Raw genomic sequence first — 16,289 nt, 5'->3', positions numbered from 1 at the left:
GGGGGGAGAGATTGTTTATTAGTCTGATCCTCTCTGATTTCGGCAAACACCCCCCGCACCCCTTCATTATACGAACCTGCAGGAGATTCTGCGGCAGGCACCGGCACTGAGGATGATGCTGGGGGGGAAGAGGATGAAGAACAGGATGGAGCCTGGGTAGTTTTCTTGGACGTTTTCTTCTCCTTCATCCAGGGGAATTCCGCTGCCAAGGGGCCGGGCTGTACCGGAGGCTGGGGTTGAAGCAGGCCATGAGATGCTCTTTTTTGGCTCCTCGGTCTTGCCTGGCTGCTGGAACAAGGATTCAGGCTGAGGACGGTTTGCTCAAAAGGAGGAGGAATTAATGTCGAGTCCTTGATTGATGAAGTTTGAAATGTCTCCAGGACAGCGGGAAGAGACGTCAGGCACTCTGCGAGAGAAGGCTGGCTATTTATAAACCCGATCTCCCTCTCAAATTCAAAATTCATGGCTTTTCCAGGGCCCGCGTTTAAAAAGCGGGAGGGGGGGAGGAGGAGGGAAAGAGGGAGAGAAATCTGAGGGCCTCAGTTTTTATGGCAGTGATGATGATGATTCTCGGGCTTTTTATAATTGTTATATTGCTGATAATACAGGCGTATGGGGACCTTGCTCTATTAAACTCGAGACTGGGGCGAAATTGCAGCCAATTCCTGGTCACGTGGACACCYCTGGCCAATGGCAGGCGGGGCCTGGTGGCAAACAGAAAGCATTATTTTCTTTAATTGATTAAAAAAAGGGAGCGAGAGAAGATCCCCGGGAAAAGCATCCTTTCTCCCCACCCTAATCCCTCCTCGGCGGGCCRCGGGCTGCGCTCGGACTGCGCCGGCGGGCTGCGGGCAGGTGGCCGCTGCCTGCGCTGCCTGGTGCTGCCTGGTGCTGCCTGTCCGCTTCCCCCTCTGCCTGCCCTGCCTGTGCTGCCCGCTCGCCTTCCCCCTCTGCCTGCCCTGCCCGGGCTGTCTGTCTGCTTCCCCCTCTGCCTTCCCTGCCTGTGCTGCCTGTCTGCTTCCCCCTCTGCCTTCGCTGCCCGGGCTGCCTGTCTGCTTCCCCCTCTGCCTGCCCTGCCCGGGCTGCCTGTCTGCTTCCCCCTCTGCCTTCGCTGCCCGGGCTGCCTGTCTGCTTCCCCCTCTACCTTCGCTGCCCGGGCTGCCCGGCCGCCTCCCCTGCGCTGCTTGCCCGCCGCGGGGCTCCGCGGGCGGAGGCGCTCACTGAGCTCCTGGGAGCCTGAATCCCCGGGGGGAATCGGGCGTGGGAAAAGGGGCTTTTCCCCTCGGGGGTCCGCCTGCAGCCGGCGAAAGGGCAACCCAAACCCCGGGCGAGCAGGGATCTCTAGTCTGGCAACAGAAGCTAGGGCTGARTATGTATATTTACATATTACATAGAGATGTTGCAGAGCTTGAAAAGTTCAGGCCAGCAGGAGGGTTTGGTTCGGAGTTTTGTTTCTGAGTCTGGATATGAAGCACTTATGAAATCAAGTGAGCTTTCAAGTCAAATTTAGTTAGATCGACCTGATTCGCCTTGTTGAATTACTTTTAAAGAAACAGAACGTAATCCTGCTTCGAAAGCGAGTCTTAATGGACCCTTTACACTTTTCTTCGAGGCCAAACATGTTTTAAGGTCATAGATATCTTTGAAATCACATTTCTTCCTTCCCATCTTCTTCCCCCTTTCACCCGCTAATAAACACCTCCACTTCCAGCGTTTACAAAATAAATAAATAAAATGAAAAGTCATTTCCCAGGAAGATTTTTTTTCTTTTAAAGTGTCTGGGTCCACACAAACCAAAAAGAAGAGAGAAACAATCAATCTTTTTCTCGAAAGACTTTTGACAGGTCGGTTTAACTCACTCAGCAAATATTTTTGGCTTTTGCTAAAGAGTTAGTTAAAATAAGATGAGCTCAAAAAGTTTAAACCAGAGCCTTGGATTCGTGAAGTCTAGAAATTCTAAATTTATAGGGGGAAAAAAGCTCTTTGCTATAAAATGGAAATTTAGTTGGTTCTTAGTTTATTTGTTCAAGCTCCATTTCTCCCATTTTGTAGCAGAGGAGGACTGGCAGACGGCATTCACGCAGGGAAAACCCTAGAAACTTTTGTCAGTTAAAGCATCTGTGTGGGTGGTAAAGGTTTCAGAGAAACACATAATAAATCTAAAGCTAAACCGGAGGACTAAATGCAGTTTAGCAAAGGGGTGAAGAAAATAAAAACCATTTGCAAAATGCAGTCGATTGGGGGCTTTAAAGTTTATTAGAATTTCCCTAAATATGTCATATCTGATCATTTACATTTGTGACTAATCGAAATCAGCATAAATTTTCTCAGTACCAATAGATCAGGAYTGATGTCAAAATTAGCAATTGGGTTTCTGATCATTTTTGTTTGTCCGTATTAAAGAGGCTTTTTTGTTTGTTTGTTTCAGGATTTGCCATTAAGTATTTTTCAGGCTTTGCCATTAGCATTTGCCATTTAGTCGCGGCTCTTTGAGGGACAGTGCGGGCCGCCGGCGAGCCGGGACACAGCGACGTGATCTGGGAAGCGAGCGGAACCGGGGAACACTTTCACTGGTTTTGCTAACGCTAAAAGTTGCGAACAAAACACCCTTGTGGAGAAAGAGGGTTTTTTTYCCCCGCACATCACGCGGAGCGATGAGGAGGGGAAATTTCTTCCTACTCAAGGGGAAGGGCATCACCTTGTAAAAATAAATTCACGTGTTTAGTAAACGACAGAGAGAACGGCAGTAATCATATTTTAAAACGAAATCAGGCCTGCTTCTTTGATGCTCTCGCGCAAATTAAAACGGAGGATGTAAGGATTTATAGGAGAGAGCGTGGGAGTCCACAGAGAAAACATCTGACGGAAGCATGAAATGTGCCATGCTCTGAGCTTCTGTATTGGMTTCGCTTTCCGCGTTTTTAACCAGTTCCTGGGAATCCGTGACAGAAARTCCAGCAATATGGCGACCGGTACGTGAGACTAAGAAAATTATAATCAGGGAGAGGGAAAAAAAGCCAACAACAAGCCAAGTCCAAGCCCAAGCCCTTGACTATTGTTATTTGATCCGATCCCAATCAAAGCTTGCACGCTCTTATGCTTTTAAATTATAGCATCACCAAATGGTAGATTGCTCTCTGCATGGACGAGCATAACCAAGCCATAGTCCTGGGGAGAAAAACAAGCCCTGTCTCTCTTTTATGCTGTTATTTATTACTGCACAAAGGTTATAATTATTAACCTGGAACTCCATTTATTAAAAAAGATCAGAGATAAAAAGAACCACAAAATCATTTCTCATGTAAAGTCAACCGTGTATACATGTGGATTTATCTAGGCACCTATGGATGTATCTAGCTATGCACACCGGTGTGTATAAAAACCGCACACACACAAATACTGCCACTTCTACTGCCCAGCCCTTTTTCCACTCTTTTCTCCCAGCAGTAGTCAAAATCCCTGTACCTGCTTCCCCTCGGAGGGGACCACAGAAATGGAGCATTTCGACCCTGACCAGCAGTTTGCCCCCTCWCCAGAATCATACAACTTTTATCGGCCCACACTGCTTGAATATAAGTTTTCTTAAGGCTTTGGAGCATAAAACGCAAATTATTCACGGTATTATCCTCGCTGGTTTTGCTTCTGCAAGGGGTTATGTTCCCTTTTGCTTGCCCTGTAACCTTCTCTCCTAAGAAACAGTTTTCCGTGTATTTTTCAGTCTGCGGGCAGGGGCACGTGTGCGTGTGAGAGTACTTGTGCACGCGTGTGCGTGTGGGCAGCTGGGCGTGCGCGCAGGGGTGCGGCTGCTCCGCGCTGCGAAGATCCCCGCGCGGAAGCCCGCGGCCCTTCTCCTCCTGATTAATCGTTTTCCTTTGTTTTCATTTGCGGCCCAATGGCAGCCCAGCCCCGGCGCCACGTGACCCCCCTTTGTGACCGCAGGCGCGGGCAGGGCCGCGCGGGGCCGCGCAGGGGCCGCGCAGGGGCCGCGCAGGGGCGAGGGCTGCCGCGGCCCGCGGCCGGCGCGCTCCTCCCGGGAGCGGAGGCAGACGGCAATCCGCTCCTCTTGACTCTGGAAAATTCAGAATTGTCTCTCGCCTGCTCTTTCTTTCATTCTTTTTCTTTTTTCTTTTTTTTACTCATACATGCATTTTTCCCTTTTTTCTTTTATTTTTTTTGCTTTTAAATTCGACTGATAGGACAAGGTAAAATTGATAACAGAAAGTTTATTCAAGAATTGATCAACAGACAACCCTTAAGCAAGGAAATAAAATAACTACTGTAAGAACAAAGAAAGATCTCCAAAGAGGAGGGGTGAGGTGGGAGGGAGGGATTCGCTATAGCTCTTCTAATTCAGGACTATACAATTACAGTCTGGTTCTGCTCTCATGCCTCCAGTAGAACTAATTACATTATTCATAAGTACGAAGGTAACATAAAACTACTGGTCTTTCTAAAGTACAATAACTAAAATAAGCTTGTTGTACAATGACAAGGAAACACAATGTCCTTTATAACAAGTAAATACTAAAAAAGTACAATTTTTATCTTTTTCCTCATATAAATACATAATATTGGGGATAAATAATACAAAAAAGGAAAATATTTTAAACTGGCTATAACCAATAAATATATATGAATGTTCACCAGAACACACACCTATTGAAGGACGTCTCGACTGAGTTGGACGAACGCCCTTCAAAGTTGTTTTTATACCCATTATATGTAAACTCTAAGTGCAACAAAGATGTCCAGACAAGAAAGCATTAGCAAATACCAAGGATCCATTCACTTCTGCTTCGATTGGAGGACATTCCTTTTGTTCAAATATACCCTGTTTTCACGTAAGGTCAAGAGAAGAGGAGGAAAGAAGTGTAGGACTTCTAAGTCTTAAGATTGCTTTTCTGTTAATGAACCCTAAGAAAAATACCCCCAAACCAAAAATACCTCGGCATCATCAAATGGAGACTCCATGTCATCAGAGGCAAAGGTGGAAAAATATTCAGACCTGTCAACTTGTTCTTCCTGTCTTTGGACTGCTGTTATTTTGTTGGGGGTCTCACAGGTGTTTCAAAAGCTTGTTTCCTGAACCTTTTGCAGTTCTTGAGCCTCTCATTTTATTTTACTTTTTTTGCTTTTGAGAGGGGAGGCAGGGGCAAGAGGGGCAGAGCGTGATTCCCGTGCATTGGCAGGTGTGAATATTTCCAGTGTATGTTGGGGACTGGCAGGAAGTCACTYAGCGAAGAAGGATGTCTTTTCTCTGAAGGTTGGAAGGGAAGGTGAAAGGCTCTTCTTGAGAAGGAATTAGAGAGGAGGGTAGTTTTCCTGTGAATCTCCTTTGATTGCATATGTATACACATTATGTGTTTATGTAGATGCAGAGACACCAACTGTGAAGACTTGGTTGGCTGACTATTCTCCTTTCAAGTGTCCGAGAATTATCAGTAATGGTCTGTACTTGGTTTAGAAATGCAGGATGTTGATCCTAAAACCTGCTAGATTCCCATAAAWCTACCCCAAGCCCACTTCAGAAGCATTTGTGTTGAAACACAAGAGGTACATCTCTTCAGAGAGAGAACTGCTTTTGGAAGCAAATACTGAAATAATTGGAAATTGTGCCTAAAAAAAGCAAGAAATAATAGCAGTGATAACAATAACATGGCAGAAATCACCCTGTCAAAAAAAGAAAAGAGGTCAACACAAACATTTCTGAAGCCAATCTTGCCCTCTTCCCCTCTCCCACACTCTGTGGTAGGGTCCCATCCAGTTCACTTGAGACTATCCGTGCTCTCTATCACAGGTGGGTCAGCTTGGGCGCCTCTTGGATTCTGCCCTGAGAAGAAGYGTGGTGCGTGGTAAGGTCTGTGTAGGTGGGGTGGGTCTCGCATGGTCCGTGGTGCTGGCTCGGGGGCATCTGCGGAGGCCCGTTGTAGTCCATGTTGGCAGCCTGGTGATGTGGCAGGTGATTGAGGCCGTAAAGGGACGGGCCAGAGGTGGGCATAGAATCCATGTAGTTACCTCCAACATAGACAGGGCTTCCCTGCATACTGGGAGTCCCATAGGCCACCCCATTCCCTTGTAACACATGGGGGTCATACTCGGGGGGCGTATTGGCATACTTCTGTTGGGAAGGACAACCTTTGATGGGATTTTGGTAGTTAGTTGACATGGCATAGGCATTTTGGTGGGGCTTATTGAAGGAAGGTGGTGAGGGGGCATCATAGTTACTACTCATGGTATGCAAGGCGTTCATAAATCCAGCTGAGGACTGCATGGGCTGGGGTGGGCTGCCAGTGGGGGAAGGCCCTCCAGAGGAAGACCCCATGCCTTTCGACTTCTGATCTTTCTTATACTTCATCCTTCTGTTCTGGAACCAGATCTTGATCTGCCTCTCACTGAGGTTCAGCAGGTTGGCCATCTCCACGCGGCGAGGCCGGCACAAGTACCGGTTAAAGTGAAATTCCTTCTCCAGCTCCACCAGCTGAGCACTGGTGTAGGCTGTGCGGGCTCTCTTGGAGGCCGAGGAGCCTGGAGGGCTTTTCTCGCCRCTGCAGGTTTCTGCTGGCCGTGAAATGAAATAAAAGATAATTACTTACATGCAGAAATTGAATGCATCGTTTCTTAATAAATCCTGGAACAGGCACAAGAGTTCGACCCCCCTTCCTCTCACCCCCTTTGCATTAGCCTGCACTCCATAATCATGTCATTTATTAAGAGTTCTGTTCTCCAAAGCTGCCCCTGGTTTATGAAAATTTGATCATGTCATGTAGAAAAGGATTCCAGGACCATTTATTTAGGAGTCGATTATTTTCAACAGATAATTTTGAGAAAATAATATTTGGCAGAGGGGCAGCCACTGTAAAGCCAATTAGTAGTAACACGGGTCAGTGTTGGAAATATTTTGTGTGCCTAGATATGAAAGCACATGCGTACACACACAAACACACATATATATCTTGTGTGTGATTTATATTTGCATAACACAGATATTTATGCACATTTTTAAACACTTAATAACTTTTGTATCTACACTTTTGCAATACAAACACATATACAACAGATAAATATTAATATAGTGAAGTGTGTGCTGCAAAGTTTATATGAATATATTTGTCAGAACAGTGCAATTCCAGAGCGTACTTTTTTCCTCATTTGCCACAGAGATGTGTGTGGATGCATGTGTGAATACATGTAAAAATATGCATGTGTTTATGCACAAGCACACGCTCAAACAGTACCATGGTTGCCACAGTATCTGTAGGCGGGGAGGTAGGAAGGGAACCATTACTCTGCTTTAGCACTGCTAGTTGATCCAGTGGCTGTACAGGTTTGTACGTCTGTATCCACACACAGTCAGACGTCAGCTGTGTACAGCTGACTGGTTACATTTCCCTGTAGTGCTCTGGATATGTTTAGAATAACCCAAGTGTGTGCAGCCAGCGTCTCAGGACAGGCTGCGGCCCACTCAGCTCGGCAGGCGCACGTGGGAGGGCTGCCCGGCCAGCGGCCGGGGGTCTGGGCTGCGGCCCTCCACACCTCTCTCCACCCTCCAGACCAGACCACTCTGACCAGTGGCTTCGGTACCTCACTGGTTAGGAAAATTGATGGTTACAAAAGCAGAATGTTATACCTGTGCTAGGGGAGCTGTTTTTCTGCTTGGAGTTTTGTCTCGATTCTTTCATCCAGGGGAAAATCTGCTTGGTGAGACTGGCGTTTGCGCTGAGGTTGGCTTTGCTGGGGGCAGTTTTACTGCTCCCTGACTGGTTATTGCTGTTGCTACTGGCGCTGTTGGCGGCAGGGTTTGGGGGCGGCGAGATGGGCGGAGGCGCRTGGTGCTCTTGAGGCAAACTCGGACGCATGCAGCTCCCATTCAGATCTTTACTTTTTGCGTGAGGGGTTGTGTTGCCCAGAGACTGGAGGGAGCAGGCGGACCTCTGGTAGTCGCTCTCCGCGTGAGCGGCCGGCTGGAAGGGCTGCTGCGGGCCGTCGTAGCCAAACCCATTGGCACTCCCATAGGAGTAGCCCCCGAAGAGCGTGGAGCTGTCGTAGTATGTTGTCTTCTGCATCTCTGGGACTCCCCAAAATGATATTTCCRGCTACCAGGGTCTTGACACCCCTATGGCAGAACATTGGCACCCCAAGGCCACGTGACAGGCCGTTTCCAGCTGTCTATTGGAAGCTGACCTGAAAGGTTAGGAGAAAACACACAATAATAGTACTCGGCCTATGAATCCATCTTGGGCCCTGAAAAGCACATGACATGAATAGGGTCCTGCAGAACAGGRCGAACAGATGCTTTGAGCAGATTTCGTCCTGTGTGCAGCCTAGGAAAGCTCATCAAATATTTCACTGCAGAAGTGTTGAGCTGATTTGGAGGAGCTGTTTTCCCAATTGCTTGTTTGTATCTTTTTTTTTTCCTTAGAGCATAGCACCGAGGATGTTTAACTGCATATATGCTCTATAAGTACACATAGTTTCATCTATATACATCTATTTACATCTATATTCATTTATATGCATATATACACACAGCCATGCATACACACATACAGCCATATACAGATCTGTGTGTGTATTTACAGGTAAATGTGTGTGTCGTGTGCACATATACATGTCTGTGTCCAGATAACACACGCATTAATGTTAATGTGAGAATACTGGCTGGGGAGCTGCTAGCTGCAAACACGAAAGGAGTGGAAGCCATGCTTTCTTATCCGTGACCTATTCAAAGCAGCGCTTCGCGTGTATAAAAGCAAGCAGGATGTTACCTAGTCAGAAACGAGAAGACAGAGAGTCAAAGGGTGCTAAGTTTATTGTGGGGCTGCTGTCTGGAATATTTGTTTTTAAACTGAGAACAACAAATAGTCTATATGTTTTATCCAGGTAATAGTGTCTTGACACAGTTGGCTTCATTTGCTGTTTACACAGTGACTCACAAAGTCTCTGGAATTTGGTGCAAATATTTTAAGCAGATTTAAGCAGAGGCATGAATTCAAGAATGTGCTTCCTTTGGCCTGTTTATTAGTCTCTCTCCCTCTCTCTCTTGGGTAGCACAGGTTGTATTTAGAAAACAAACCCTTTCATTGCCTGCCCTGCTGTGTACTGATAGGTCTTGAATCTGGAACTACAATTGGCAAGATGTGATTCCAGACCAGTTTAATTGCTGTTGTTTTTTTCCTTGGAAAAMAAATGCATCACCAGGCCATTTGCTCCTAACTTTCTTTGAATTTTCATCATTCTCTCCCTCTCAATCTAAGCCCATAAAGTCTAAAAATACATATCAGAACCTCAAATTACAAAATGAAACCTTCCTCTTTTCTTTTTTTTCTTTTTTCTCTTTTCCTTTTTTCTCTTTATTTCTTTTATTTTTTTCTTTTTTCTTTCACTTTTTGTTTTCTCAAAGTATAAACTTTCTCTACAGTGAAAATAGAGTAGAAATATCCTAGAAATACGGAAACTATCTTYCCGGGAAAATAATTTACTGTCTGAGGATCAATCAAGCGGCAAACATATTTAATAGACAGTAACTTCTCACTGCAGCTCAGACTTTGCAAGGAACAACTGTGTTGCCTCCCCTTTTTTTGAAATAGATATCAATTGTATATTTGTTTTTATCCATTCTATATTTGCATATTTAATTTTTATCCGGACTCTTCTACACTTAAGAAAAAAAAATAAAAATAAGAGGAAGAAAAAAAGGAAGAGAGAGAGTGAGAAGATAAACTCTGTGGAGATGAAGTCGAATGCGATATTTCTGAGTACTGGGGCTTAACAGAAACCACAGCTTAACAATAAACAACATCTTTTTTTTTCTCCCTTGCTTGACTGGTGTGTTCTTATGTCATGTCATAGCAAACCTCCATATACTTCTAATGCAGCCTCAGACAACGTGTCCACGTAGGGACTGTTTCGCTTTTTTACACTGATTAAATCCTTTATGCATTCCCAAATCTGCGTTGTATCTTCCACGGAGATGTATTATTGTCTACGGAGAGGACGGTGTCCTTGCTGGGAGTTATTCTCATTTGGTTTCCTCACCGTGATAAATACGTCTTATTAAAAAGTATACTCCACTAGCCTCGCCGAGGAGCTATGAATTAATTAACGAACAGCAGTGCCTTTATTATGAATAGGTTTGCTGAAAATGTCTACAAGGGCAGAGGTGGGAATTTCTCCAAGGCCTCCCTGCCTGCCATAGGTTTCTTAAAACAAAACAAAACAAAACAAAACCAGAAAAGAGCAGAGAGGCTCAGCGAAAGCGGCAAAAAATAACGGCGATTTTTTTTATGTCCATAAAATAAATTTACAATCCCCTTCGCCCAAAAGCTCGCTCGCTTGTGGCTTCCACAGAAGATTTGCTTTGTACCTCGGCTCGCAGCCCGTCACAAACGCCGGTCATTTATCTTCGCCGAGGACGGCCGCAATCCTAATTATTTACTCCAAGGAATTGTTAAAAAAAAATCCCAGGCAGAATAATAAATATTCGATTATCTCCTGTTCCAATTAAACCCGAGCAGGATCCGCGCTGGGTGTTTCATCATGCTCCAAGTTTCACTTTGCGAGCGGTAACATTTAACCACAACTCTTTGCCTGGAACTTTGGAGTGCGAAGATTTAGAGATATTAAAAGAAAAAAAAAACGGGGAAATGTAGAGATAGGAGAAGGAAGGGGTTGCAGGGGGAAGGATGCTTGGGGAAAAGATCAGACAGTCGGGAGGAAAAGATAAAAGAAATCTAGGGAAGAGATATTCTTCTGTAAAGCCATTCCCTCCATGTTGGAAATCCTAAATCCACAACCTGACTCYGTTTATGAAGAAGAGCAGCGCCTTTCCCCCTCCCCCCGCCCCCGCCTAAGGTATATTTCCCAGACCAAGCGAAAACAGGAATCGCCCCGGTTTTAGTTTAAATTATTATTAATAATAAATATTCTAAACATGCCCTTAACAATAGGTCGGCTACTCAGAAGGACCTCAAATCCCAGCGTCTGCCTTACGGTGAATATGCCTGGAAAATAGAGACACATTCCTAAAATTTCCCTCTTCCCTCCCCCACAGCCGAGCTTCACCCCAACCAGAACTCCCCAGTTGTAAAGCAGGGGGGAAAAAAGGGCCCTGGATGAGGGCTGCAAAAGAGTCTCTGCGTGGAAGGAAGCTTAAAGCTTGTGAACTCTTCTTGAACCGAGATTGGAGTCATATGGTCATAAATCATTGGGACATATACTCCGCCATTCACAAAGTGATAGCCTATTTGAGTCCGGCTTACCTTAGTCTCTGACGAGCAAAGCACAGGCAGACATAATATATTTTCACATCCAGCATCCACGCAATCAATAAGCACGGAATGACCCCTTTCCTTAAAAAATGTTAAAGGAATATACAAGAGAGAGGAAAAAATCCAGCATATGTATGTATATATGTATATAAAAAAAGCCAAAACAGAGGGGGAGGGGGCTCAGCCAGTGGAGCTTTCGGTTACGGCAGCTCAAATTGTCTCTCTGTCTCCGTTTGGGAAGAAAAAAAAAATCAAGATGCTTTCCAGCTTCCAAGATGTGTAGAAAAGCTGAGGGCTTTGAATGGACAAACCCTGAGATTCTAGTTGCCCTATAGACTGGTACGCTCTGCTCACTGATAACAATGGCCTCTGCTTTACCAAGCAAAGGGGAAGAAGGGAAAGGAGAAGGGAAAAAAAAAGAAAGAAAGAAAAGCTGAACACAACCCCCCCCCCCTTTTAACTATGCAATGCTTGGCTGGGATTAAAATAATAACGAAAAGAATCCAGGCTACAGGGGGTGTGCGAGTGGTGAAATAAAGCGGAGGGGGATATTTAAAAATAAAGATTTGGTTTGGATTGCTGGGCAAAGCCAGTGATCCTTCCAAACAGCGTCACTAGTGAAAAATTATGCTAATTGCAGACGTGGTGGACAGAGGCCTAGGCAGAAAGATGGCAAAGCTTTCCTTTGATTCACGTGCTTAACAATTAGGTGTCAATTTATGTTAATAAACCGTTTCAACATAGTCATAGTCCCCCCCCCCTTTAGCAGTTGGAATCGCGGCTCCTTCAATAGCTGATGCTTTTCGTGCTCCGTCCCCTCGGCTGCGTTAAAGTTCCCGCTACGAAACGATTGTGAAATGCACTTTTCTGGGGGGCAGCGGGGGTCAGGAGCCGRCAGCCGCGGTGGGGTGTGGGGGGAGAGGAGCCGGGAGAGGGAGAGGGGCGCAAACCCGGGGCTCTGCCGGGCCGATGCAGCTCCAGAGCCCTGAAGCCGGGACAACTTTCGCGTTAAGTTTGTGCACCCAAGTCCCTGCGCGGCGGCTCCGCTCGCCCTCCGTCGGGGAGTAGGTGCGGGGTCTGGAGCGGGGGGAGTCACTTGGGGGGAGGCAAAGGCAGGGGGGGTTGGACAGTAAAGATGATTAATACAGCTATTATTAATAATGCCGGCATGGCTGCGCGAGGCGCTGCTGCTGTCGCCGCGGGAGATTTATGCCTTTCCCCGCTCTCTCGCCTCTGCCGAAAACAGAAACTCGCCAAGATGCGTTTCAGGGAAAGCCCGTGACGAGGAGGGGCTGGCGAGTGGGAGGAAGGCAGGGCGAAGAATTTAGGTGTCGGCACATTTCTTTCTTTCTTTTTTTTTTAGCGCTACTTTTGTTTCACATTGCAATTATCTTCCCTCCTYTCTTTAACTCTGGCGCTCACCCCTTTGGGTTAAGTGCTGACGAGGGGTGGAATTTGCGTTTAGCAGAGGAAGAAAAGGAGTCACCACAAAGGCTCTTTGGACCTCTCTGGGAAGGTATGCCCCGTCGGGCTGTCTGCATCGTCCTTCTTTGCACCTTTAGGCTAGGGAAAGGTGTCCAAGTAAGCATTTGGCTTTTGCGAGCTGGACAGCAGAGGTTTTCCAGGTGACGGATAAAGTCCTACCCGCAGGAATACGGTGTTTCCAGCCATTGTTCTGGCCGCAGCGTCCAGATCCCAGACGTGAGGGTTTCGACCAGGGGACATCGTTACTGTGATTTTTTTTCCCATCTGACTTTTTATGAACTACTCTGACATAAATCTTCTGCTACAACATAGTTCATATCTTGGAACCACGGCGTTGAGAAGTCCAGTGGAGGCAAGAAGAATAACAGTCATGAGCTACTTTTTAAAAGGTTTCTATGTAAGTGAAGCATTCTGTAGGTTTCTGAATATGGATCTCCACTGACCTATTCTGAGTATCACAAGTACTTTGGGTTCTGCAAGTAATTCTTCTGAAGTGCATAAATTTATTTCAACCTTAGACAGCAACAGAGAAAAAGTATTAAGAAGGTCGTTGCAGTTTATTTGTTGAGCTCCTGTAAGCAGCTTCTGGGCTGCCTGTATATTTCCATCTTTGCTTTGGTTGCAGCTTATTTTTCTTTAAAACGTAACTCCCTTCCACTCCTCACAAAATCAGCAGCAAATGTTGCAATCTGACTGGATTTCCCTTCAAAGGGAATACAGGAAATATTTTCCATTTAAAACACTCTCTCAAAGTTACAGCCATAAATCACAAAGTTTAAAGACAAGCCAGTAGCAAAATGAAAATACTCAGCTGAGATTCGGGACAGCCGGGCTCATTGTTGGGTTGGTGTGGAAAAAAAGTCACGTTGGGTGACTTTAGAAAAGGAAAGGCTTCCAAACCTGATACAGATAGAGATATGGRTATACACAGAGACATGGGCCGGGTAGAATATTCAGCAAAACTCACCAATTCTCTGATGTCTGGTCCAGCAAATAGGAGGCAGCGGTGGAGTTTGAGAAAGGAAAAGAACTGAAAGAAAAAAAAATCATGAAACTTCAGTCAGAAAAGCATGGACAAGGGAATTCATCACACAGAGAAATTTTTGGGTGGGAATAGGGAGAAGACAGGCTCTAWTGAACAAAAGCCCCAGTATTTCCTCTGAGATTATTTCTCATCCAAGTAACTACAGCATTTTCCAGGGACTGCACCATCTTTACACATTTATARCCAGAACTGTCATCAGAGATGGTGGAGACAAGGTTTGTTTCTGTAAACCTGATACATTCGTCTGTCTCTCAAACATTTCCCTCCAGCTTCCTCCACGGAAACCCACCATCGAGGGGAACATTTTAGCCCGTTCTGGGTTTTCGCATATGGCGTTAGACTCGTTATTGAACGAAGTGGATTGGCGTGAAATGTAGACGCTTCCTTGCATAGGTTGGTGAATTCTGAATGTAACTTAAAAAAAAAATAAATAAAAAAGTGAGGTATTTTAGTTAAATGCAGCTGGTAACTTTTTTTAAAAAAGTGAAGTATTTTAGATAAATGCAGCTGGTAATTTCAGTAGTAAATGCATTTAAGAAATTAAATATGTACCGCTAATTAGTTCTGGACTCAACAACAGTAACTCAGTAGGGAAAATAMAAGGCCATTTTCATAAAAGGCAGAAAAGCCTTAAGGATTCAGAATATGTCTTTTTGTGTTTCTCCAATTTGGTCGAACGATTGCCACGAAGGGGGAGGGAGAAAGGAGAGATGSTTTATGCTGTACGTAGACACCGTTCATGTACAAGTGATTTGGTATCAGAATTAACGGTATCAAGTCGTAAACATTTTTAAAGCTACACTGAAATTTATCACCACAACTTTGGCACGAAGGATTCAGAAGGAAAGAAAGAAGGAGAGAAAGAAAAAGCAATCTCATTTAAAAATATTTTCGTTCTGGGAAACATTCAGTCGCTTTAATAATCCTGTTTCCGTTCTGTATGTTGATGTTATTAATCTCAAATAAAAATGTTCCCCTCACACCCCTACTCTGCTTGTGACAACATCCCCGAGTCCATAAATCACCAGCGGATGCTTCGTGACCTTCTCTAGTCGGCGGCCTATAGCTGTATTTTTTATTAGTATTATTATTACATGCGCGCACACTTTAATACACAGCGTTGGCAATATTCCACTTACATCAGAGCCTCCCCGGTTAACTGGGGCTTTGCAGTTCCCTCTGCGGAGTACACACAGAGATTTGTAAAGAGGAAAAAAAAAACACTCTTTCTGCGCTGTGAACTCAGCAAACGAAATATGCGCGTAGGAAAGTTCCTCCCACGCCAGGCCCTGGGAGGAAGGGGGAAGAGTGGGCAGAACGAAAGGAGGTGGAGAAAAGAGCGAAACTGCGTTTTTCTGGAGTGGATACAGAAGGGAGGAGGGGAAAAGAGAAACAAACAAACAAAAAGGAGATGCCATAAATAAAGGCTCCAGCAAGGAGGGGGAGAGAAATGTTTGTTTTTCTTTGTTTTTAATTTGTCCTCTCTCAGTAAAGGCAGAGGAGGAATGGAGCGAGTTCTTTCCCCCCCCCCTTTTTTTTTTCTTTGCTTCTTTTTGCTCTATTTTGTACAATTTTCTTAAAAGACAATTCAAATCCACCTCGGCAGCGCAGCCGAGGGGCTGCAGCCCGGAGGGAGCGGAGCACCCACCAGCCYCTTCCACTCACACGGGGCTCGTCACTCCCCTTCGCCCACTTTTGCCTAAAGGGAAGGGGCTGCGGGTGCCCTCGACACCCCCAAGGAGAGCCCGGGGGTGGGGTTACAGAAGGTCCAGGATCTGCTGCAACCCCAAACAGAAGCCAGCCCGGATAAGAAATCAAAACGAAACTGAGTGAGCGGTGGGTTTCCTTGACAGATTAGACTTTTTTCTCCCCATGACCTTTGCTTAGAGGAGTAATAACTCACCAGGTTAATGATCAATCAGCGGAAGCACTTTTGAATTGGCTCCAAAAAAATAAAACAGAACAACAACTAGGCGGACACACAACTCCGAACCTCCTGCTCGGGCTGGGTCGTGTCCCTCCCCCCCACCCCCCCACCCCCCGGCCCGCAGGACTCCGCTCCGCTGGGTCCTCCCGTCGCCAAAAGCCTGTGCTCGCCCAAGCGTGGGGGTTGTGTGGGGGGGTGGAGGGTACGTGGAGGGGGGCGAGAGAAGAGTGCAATTGACGGCATCAGTGTGCTACACATCGCTATTTTGGGAACAACTCACCAGAGACGGGCTGGGAATCGCCAGCCCCGCTTCCCCCCCTCTTCCAAATGCCAAAATAATAGCTTGAATTATGCGCTCACGTGACGAGGACACGTCAACCTTTTGCCCATTTTATACAGAATTGGTAAATGACCGGCTCCCCCCTCCAGCCGCACTAATCCCCCCAGCAGCAAATTCCCCAAACTTCCCGGGCAGGCGGGCAGGCGAAGCCCCTCGCTCCCGGCAGCCTCGTCCCGCCGCAGCCCGGGCTGCCCCGGCGCTTCGCGACTTCCCTCCGGCTTTTCC

The 16,289-nt window shown here is 46.0% G+C and overlaps 2 protein-coding genes across 9 annotated transcripts in view; both read right to left on the bottom strand.

Annotated features, from left to right (window-relative positions):
- The window catches only part of HOXB2 (homeobox B2), a 2,896-nt gene extending 2,244 nt beyond the window's left edge, over window positions 1-652 (bottom strand). The window contains exon 1 of the mRNA XM_085313024.1: window positions 77-652. Coding sequence (XP_085169150.1) covers window positions 77-464 — 388 coding nt within the window. The 5' untranslated portion in view covers window positions 465-652. The remainder of the gene's footprint in view (window positions 1-76) is intronic.
- Window positions 653-4,208: 3,556 nt separating this feature from the next.
- HOXB3 (homeobox B3) overlaps window positions 4,209-16,289 on the bottom strand; it is a 24,451-nt gene continuing 12,370 nt past the window's right edge. For 3 of the 8 annotated variants that reach the window (XM_085313012.1, XM_085313015.1, XM_085313014.1), the window contains exons 2-4: window positions 13,720-13,782; window positions 7,628-8,181; window positions 4,209-6,558 (exon numbers count right to left, since the gene is read on the bottom strand). In XM_085313012.1, the coding sequence (XP_085169138.1) occupies window positions 5,792-6,558; window positions 7,628-8,063 (1,203 nt within the window). In that variant the 5' untranslated portion in view covers window positions 8,064-8,181; window positions 13,720-13,782 and the 3' untranslated portion in view covers window positions 4,209-5,791. Of the gene's footprint in view, window positions 6,559-7,627; window positions 9,335-10,363; window positions 10,828-13,719; window positions 13,783-14,936; window positions 14,977-15,700; window positions 15,797-16,289 lie in introns of those variants that run through there. The other 5 variants (XM_085313013.1, XM_085313016.1, XM_085313020.1 and 2 more) reach the window with 5 other exon arrangements.

This window comes from Rhea americana, unplaced genomic scaffold, assembly GCF_003343005.1.
Source record: "Rhea americana isolate MKP2758 unplaced genomic scaffold, rheAme1 scaffold_374, whole genome shotgun sequence".
NCBI lineage: Eukaryota > Metazoa > Chordata > Aves > Rheiformes > Rheidae > Rhea > Rhea americana.
Note: the sequence above shows the minus strand (reverse complement) of the source record. Positions and strands in the feature narration are given on the sequence as shown.